We start from the raw sequence: 8395 nt of genomic DNA, 5'->3' as shown, positions 1-8395 counted from the left end.
TACAGGTCATGCAATTAAGACAATTCATCTTGCTAATACTGATGAGTTTATATCACAGATCTTTTATTGATCGAGTTTGAAAAACTTTCATAAAAGCTTATTATTTATGCGCATAATGGTTTAGAGAAATTATTGATTGAACGCCTCTGGTTAATGTCTAAACCATTACTTATGATAACTGAACTTCCTATTTCAACATGAGATTATGTTGACTTACATGTTATACGCATCAAGCCAATAAGTTATAAATACTCCTAATTACAATTGGTTTTTAGTCAAGAGCTAAATATTTCTCATCTTTGAATTTTTGTATGTGCGTATATGTTCTAATTGCTTCACCACAACGCACAAATATGAGTGAATCCTTAAAGAAAGTTGAGAATATATATTAATTACAAGTCTCCTTGTATTATTAGATGTTTTGAATGTATAGGAGATTCAATTATGACATGATCCGTGATTACTATTTTGATTCGATAGTTTTCCCGACATTTGGGGGAGATAAATAATAACTTGTAATGAGTTAGGGGGAGAGTAATTTGAACCAAAAGTTCAACAAGAATAACTCATTAAAGTTAACTGTTAGATGTTTTTTTATAAACTTAATGAGAATAACCAAGTGTTATATACCATCTAATATTTTAATTTTAATCAAAGTCCTAGTAGGACAATCAGTTAGAATAAATAATAGATTTATCGGTTCCAAAGATGAAAATTCTTCTAGATGTGTGCTCTAGAAGAGACCCAAGACATAACTAATAAGTAAAACTCTAGAAGAGATTCAGGTACCTGAAACTGAAGATTAAAATAATGAAAATAAGATATCTCGATAAATTAAGTCAATTCCAGAAAATATGGAACTTAATAATAAAAGTGGTCAACAATGATTTTGCATGCAATATTATTATTGAAATAATGAAATAAAAGGAAGATCTTGAATAAATCTATTGAGAAATATATATATGAAATAAATTGATCAAAATAGAAAGGCACAACTCAAATACAATTAAATTTTTGGAGTTTTTGGACTAGTAGTCCAAATATCTAAAGGTATAAAGTCAATGAGGGTGCAAATGAAGTAGTTTTGCAAGAGCGAAATAAAAATATGAAGTTTTTCGCTAAGTTCTGGCATTGATTATGAAAATATATAATATTCTTTTGTAGTGATGCAATAACCTTTAGAAATATTATTTTGACAATTTATAAAAGATTTAACTTACGTCTAATGGTAGTTGTTACAACCTTTTATGAACAGACTATATAGTAAAGTTTATATTAATATCCTTGAAGGATTTAGGATGTTAGAAGCATATTGAAATTCTCGGAAAATTGTTCATTTATATGAATTGAAATAATTTGAACATATGTGGTAAATAGTAGTTGAAGAAGGATTATAAAATGATCCAAAATACCTATTTGTGTTTTTATAGAAGAATCATGATTAAAGTTTGCTATGATTATTGTTGAAACTCCTAAAGAGATCGAAATATATTTCCTTCAAAATTTTCCCTTACTCATGACTTTTAAAAGAATGGTGATAAAAATGCTTAGTAGACAATGAAAACCTATCTTCAAGCCTTTGATCTTTGGGAGGTTGTAAATGTTGAAATAGAACCAACAATGTTGAGGCCAAATCCCACTCTTGCTCAAATGAAACAACATAGCGAGAAATATGCTAAAAAAACACGAGGCGATGTCTTGCCTACAAAACGGTATTTTAGACGTGATCTTTACAAGAATCATGACCTGTGATACTCCCAAACAAGCTTGGGATAAGCTCAATGAGGAGTTCCAGGGTTCACAGAAGACAAGGCAACAACAGATGATAAATCTTAGACGAGAGTTTGAAAACCTCAAGATGAAGGAAGTTGAGACTGTGAAGCAATATTCAGATTGAATCATGGCTGTGGTGAACCAGATAAGATTGTTGGGGGACCAGTTTGTAGATAGCCGAGTAGTTGAGAAGGTGATTACCACACTTCTTGAGAGATATGAATCAAAGATATCCTCACTGAAAGAGTCAAGGGATCTATCAACCATCTCACTCTCAGAGCTAATAAATGCTCTGTATGCTCTAGAACAAAGAAGGGCAAGCAGAAAAGAAGGACATGCTGAAGGAGCTTTTCAAGCCAGAAAAAGAGAAGCTGTGAGTTCCCCAAGTTAGAAAGGAAAAAAGAGCTGGTCAGATAAAAAGAAAAAATCAAAGAAAGAGAGTGGAAAGAAAAAATATCCACCGTGTTCGTACTGCAAGAAGTTGGGTCATCCTAAAAAATTCAGTTGGTTCAAGCCTAATGTCCAAAGCAAAAACTGCAAGCAGTTTGGCCATGTAAAGAAAGTATGCAAAAACAAAGGCTATACTCAACAACAAAATCCAAAGGCACAGGCAACAGAAGTAGAAGGACTGATGTTCACAGCCTCTTGCAAACTTAAACTCACTACTTCTTGGGAAGCCCAGCTCGCTTCACCATGCGAAATCTCTAGTGGAATAAAAAAGAAGTGGCTTGTAGATAGTGGTTGTACAAGTCATATGACAGCAGATGCGAGCATCTTCAAGAATGTTGACAAAAGGTTTCATTCCAAGGTGAAAGTTGGAAATGGCCAGTATATCGAAGCAGTTGGAAAATGAGATGTTTTAATCAAAACTTCATCAAGTACTAACCTTGTCATAGATGTTCTTTTAGTTCCTGACATAGACCAAAACCTACTAAGTGTAGGACAACTGCTTGAGAAAAAAATACTTTGTGGTATTCAAGGACAACAAATGTCTAATCCTTGATCCTAGTGGATGCAATCTTATATCAACAAAAATAGTAGAAAGAAGTTTTGCAGTAAATTGGAACTTAGCAACTTTGGTAGCATATACCAGCTCACTGGATGAAACAAAACTGTGATACAAAAGAATGGGACATGTTGGCTACAAATTCTTAAGACAAATGTCCAAGAATAACCTGGTTGAAAATCTATCAAATATGGTTGATCACGATGATGTATGCGAAGTGTGTTATCTTAGAAAACAAGCGAGGTTTCTATTCCTTGCGAACGCATGGCGAGCCACTGAAAAATTGCACTTAGTACATACTGACATTTGCGGACCAATGAAAACAATTTTGCTAAATGGAAATAGGTACTTTGTGTTGTTTATAGATGATAGTACAAGGTTCTATTGGGTGTATTTCATGAAGAACAAGTTCGAAGTGGCTAAAATCTTCTTCAAGTTTAAAGCTATGGTTGAGAACTAAAGCGATTGCAAGCTCAAAATGATAAGATCAGACAATTGGGCAGAATATACCTCAGAAAAGTTTGACAAGTTCTATGAAGAATCTGGTATTCATCATCAATTGAGCAATGTGTACACTCCACATCAGAATGGAGTAAGTGAAAGAAAAATAGAACTGTGATGAACATGCCTCACTGCTTGCTATTCGAAAGTAAACTATCAAATGATTTCTGGGCAGAGGCAGTAAACATTGCTGTTTACCTGCTAAACAGACTACCTACTAAAGTTGTTGAAAGGAAGACACCATTTGAGGCATGGTATGGTTTTAAACCTTTTGTTTCACATTTAAAATTATTTGGTTGCACTTATTTTGTTCATGTTCCAGAAGAGAAAAGAAGTAAGCTAGACAGTAGATCGCAACTAGTGATATTTGTTGGATATTCCAGTGTTAATAAAAGATACAAAATCTATAATCCTTTCTCCAAGAAAGTGATCATAAGTAGATATGTGAAGTTTGATGAAAGAAAAATTTGGAATTGGACTGCAACAGAGGAAAAGATGTGTGAACAAGGGGTTCGAAAATCTGATTTGCGAGCTACTGGAAACCAAACTGAAAATGATACAGTTGATGAACAACCAGCACGAGGAACTAAGTCCATCACTGAAATCTATCAACAGTGTAATCTGGTGAAGCTAGAACTAGTCACCTTTGAAGAAGTTTCTTAAGAAGTTGAATGGTGAACAATTGTGAAAGATGAAATCACCATGATCAACAAAAATAAAACTTGAGAGCTTGTGGATAGACCAATTCACAAGAAAGTGGTTGGAGTTAAATGGGTGTTCAGAACTAAGATGAATTCTGATGGATCAGTCAACGGATATAAGGCAAGGTTGGTTGTGAAGGGGTTTAGCCAACAATATGGACTGGGTTTCACTAAAACCTTTGCCCCTGTTGCGAGATTAGACACCATAAGGCTGTTAATAACTCTTGCTACTCAAAAAGGTTGGATAATGCATCAGTTGGATGTGAAGTTAGTCTTCCTTAATGGTTTTTTGAAGGAAGAAATTTATGTTGAGAAACCGCAAAGATTCTCAATATTTGGATGCGAGGCCAAGGTGTACAAACTGCATAAAGTGTTGTATGGTTTGAAACAAGCACCAATAGCGTGGTATGAAAGAATTGACAGTCACCTGATAAAGATGGGTTTTGAAAGAAGCATCAGCGAACCCACTTTATATGAGAAGAAAACTAGTAATGAAACACTTCTCATTATTTCATTATATGTTGATGATTTACTTGTGATTGGCAACAACAACAAATCGGTGATTGTATTCAAGGATTAGATGCAAGACAAGTTTGAAATATCAGACTTAGGTGAAATGACATATTTCCTCGGTCTGAAGGTGAACCAAGCTCACGATGCAATATTTATAAACCAGAAGGAATTCACAATAAAAATCATGCGAAGATATAACATGGAGAATTGTAAACTTGGGAGCATACCTATTGCTCATGGTGAGAAGCTCACCAGCAATGAAGATGTTGAGAAGGTCGACGAAACAAGTTACAGAAGCTTGGTGGGATGTCTGCTTTACTTGATAGCATCCAGACCTGACATAATGTTTGCCGTAAGTCTATTGTCAAGGTACATGCATTGCTGCAATGTGAACCACTACAAAGTAGCAAAAAGAGTTCTACGGTACATAAGAGGAACTCTAGATCATGGAGTGAAGTTTATAAGAACTGAAAAGGTTAAGCTACTTGGGTATTCAAACAGTGATTGGGCTGGATCCACTGAGGACATGAAGAGTACCTCAAGTTATTTCTTTACTCTAGGATCAAATGTGTTCTGTTGGAGCTCGAAGAAGCAAGAAACAATGGTGCAGTCAACTGTAGAAGCTGAATATGTCGCAGCTGCAGCAACTGTAAATCAAGCTATTTGGTTGAGGAAACTACTGAATGATTTAAATTTGAAGCAAGAAGAAGAAATAGAGATTAAGTGTGATAATCAATCTATTGTTGCAATTGCAAAAAATCTAGTGTTCCATGGAAGAAGAAAACACTTCAAAACCAAGTATCACTTTGTGAGAGAAATGGAGCAAGCCAAGAAAGTAACATTGGTTCACTATAGTTCACAAGATCAATTGGTTGACATCTTAACAAAACTTCTTGAGAAGATGAGGTTTGACACGCTGCACTATGATATTGGAGTTCGAAGTATGGAGGTCAAAGAGTGTTGCGAAATGACCATCTATGCAAATTGCGAACTACGAGCTCACCAAAATTGTCAGCTCACCAGAACTATGAGCTCACCAGAACTACGAGCTCACCAAAACTGCTAGCTCACAAAAGTGCAAAGCTCACCAAAGACTGCGAGCTCACCAAACATGAGAGCTTTTCACTCTACAAGTTGCCAACTTGTCAACTTGCATTGAATTAATAATAACTTTTTGATTAGACATTGTGGGAAATAATTAGATAGAAATAAACCAATGAAAAAGAAATATGAATCTAGTCAGTAGATTAAGCCAAGTTGTAATTGTTTATTATTATTTTCAGCTTCTTTAAGCATAATTTTTCATGTAAATTTTGTATCAGTTTTTCTTCTCATGAATGAAATAGTTCACTAAAATTAACTTATCCATTTTTAGTCCTTTTTTGCCTCTGTTTCAACCTTTCCTTCATAAAAAATCCAACAAAAGGGAGCGTAAGTCTTGAGGTCATAGAAAGGAACCAGGAGAGGCTTACACGTGGTTTTCAATGTCAAGAACGTTCCATCTTCTCTCCTAAAGATTTCCTGCAGCACTTTATCCATACTTCTGCTAGAGAATCTCTTCCGGCAATGAAGAACTTCGACGAGCTTATTAACTTTGAAGAGCACAGAGTTATTCTAAGTGATAAACTTGACAGCTTCGCCAGCAGTGAAAATAGGACGACCAGTACTATCATTGGCAGATAGCATGGTAGCAAGAATAGCACCGGTGACAATACCATCGATGATGTCGACAAAATCGCCAATATGAACATTAAGATCACCAGTTTTGATGTGGTTCTAGTGTTCAAGGGCAACAGCAGCAACAATGTTGGTGGTTCCACCACAGTCAATGCTGAGAATTCGAATCTTCTTACATAGTGCGATAACCATGTCTATTCCAGTTTGGTAAAGATCTCCAAAGTTACCTTACGCAGCTCCATTTTAGGTAGTTCCTTGGGCGTATTTGGTAGCTTGACGGGAGAAAGTGGAGACAATTTCCTTTATTGGTTTTTCTGTGTAGTAATGGGCTGTGTGAGTCCAGAGACAAGCTTAAAACTTGAGACGTTATTTTTCGATTGAGTTAAAAATTAGTTTCATCAAATAAATTTTTATAAGTTTAATGCTCACGACCACATCCATGAGAGGTTGACACAGTGGCGGAGCCATTAAGAGACACAGGTGCCATGAGCCTTCTAAAATGGTAGATTTTCAATTTAGGCCCTTTATAATTTATAAAATTTTAAATTAGTAATGGTAAAATTGTACTTTGGCCCCTCAAATATGATAAAAATTTGATTTAACCTTTTAAAAATTATAAAGATATAGACTATTAAAATGATGAATATATTTCGGCCCAAAAAGAATTTTCTAGCTATATCACTGGGTTGACATGATTCATAATTACAATTGCAGATTCCCTTGTAGGAAGTATGCATCTTCCTTCAACACATTTGTAGAATTGTTCCTCCATCGGGTCATTCGTATTAGTTCCTCCATTGCAGCAACAATTCCAGTGCTTCAAAAAAAGATTATTTTTATTCCCCATATGAATCAACTGCACCTAAAAGCTTTGGTGGAAAATGAGAATTCCAGATAACTAATCTCACCTCAGTGGAGCTGTGTTTCCCTTGAAAAAAACGTGCTAGAACCTCGGTAGCATTCTAAATTTGATTTGATAGTTAATTGTTGGTAGAAAATTGTTATACTTCTCAATTATACATCTAATGAGTATGATATTGCTACCGATGTTGATGGAATTTGCATATGGTGAGGTCAAGGCTGCAAAGCTAACTACAGCCATGCAGAATTCGTGTCTTCCCTTCACTAAGCCATGACGCTAAATCCTTACCGATACGACCATTAAAGTATTAAAGCATTCCAATCCCTTGACTGAAACAATGTCAAATGAGGTCTGTCCAAACCACAGCTAAATTTGGAAAATAACAAAATCCAAAGAGAGATTATTACAGAGAACTTAGGCTAACACCTAGGAGAAATGTCCAATACCCCAATCTATCATTGCAACCTACAATTTCCTCAGTCAAAATAAATAAAAAAGGACGAGGATGACCATAGCCAAGTATTTGGTAACAAACTGAACACTAAAAATATGGTGTGAGGATGATGCACTATTAGCAGGATTCTTATCAGCAACCGGAGATGGACTGGGGCAGGGGCTGGTACCTTCACCGACGACGTAGATCTCAACCTTCTGCCCATATCTGCAATGATAGGGAAAGCCACAAAGGAAGTAACGATGTCCAGGGTGGTCCAAGGTGAATGAATCATTGCCAGAAAAATAGGTGGCTATTGCCTTAGTTCCATTGCATGCTCGGTAATTTGGTTCAGTCACTTCCTTCACATTGTGAAAGATGGCATTATATTCAAAACCTGCTAATCGAAACCACTTTAAAAGGATGTTTAGCACAAAAAGAAAAAAGAAAAAAGGGCATAGAAGTAGCTTGAAGAAGAGCTTACGAATAGTGTCACCAACGTGGAACTTGTTGGAAGACGCCCACTTAGTGTAATTAAACATGGGATGCCATCCTGAAGCATCACCAACCCTGTAAACAGCCCCAAAACAGATAGCGGAAGGAGCAATTATGGTGAACATTAACATAACATGTTTAGGTGAAACCATAGCTAAAACAAGGTTTAGGTAAGAAGCCGTTGTATTTTGGGGGAAAACAAGCGAGAAGAATACATATTAACAATCACTAGAGTCTTAAATACAGCGAATTCACTACTGCATTAATGTTAGAGTTGAAACCTTCGCATATTAATTCCAGAATTTTATTTAATTTTGGCGACACTATAATTTGAAATAAATAAATAAAAGAATTTTGTTTGTAAAATAATATTTAGAATTTCAATGCATATAGAAATAAATGAGGGGGCAAAAGAGTTATCTCTTATGGATTTG

General features: G+C 35.5%; 1 protein-coding gene across 1 annotated transcript; it reads right to left on the bottom strand.

Annotated features, from left to right (window-relative positions):
• Positions 1 to 7452: 7452 nt before the first annotated feature.
• Positions 7453 to 8105, bottom strand: LOC105793559 (mavicyanin). Its single transcript, XM_012622453.2, has 2 exons — positions 7951 to 8105; positions 7453 to 7863 (listed from the first exon to the last, which is right to left on the bottom strand). Exons 1-2 carry the CDS (start codon positions 8090 to 8092, stop codon positions 7514 to 7516), a joined length of 492 nt encoding a protein of 163 aa, XP_012477907.2. The 5' UTR covers positions 8093 to 8105; the 3' UTR covers positions 7453 to 7513.
• Positions 8106 to 8395: the final 290 nt, after the last annotated feature.

The sequence above is a fragment of the Gossypium raimondii genome, chromosome 8 (assembly GCF_025698545.1).
Source record: "Gossypium raimondii isolate GPD5lz chromosome 8, ASM2569854v1, whole genome shotgun sequence".
NCBI lineage: Eukaryota > Viridiplantae > Streptophyta > Magnoliopsida > Malvales > Malvaceae > Gossypium > Gossypium raimondii.
This window is presented reverse-complemented; position numbering and strand designations above follow the sequence as displayed.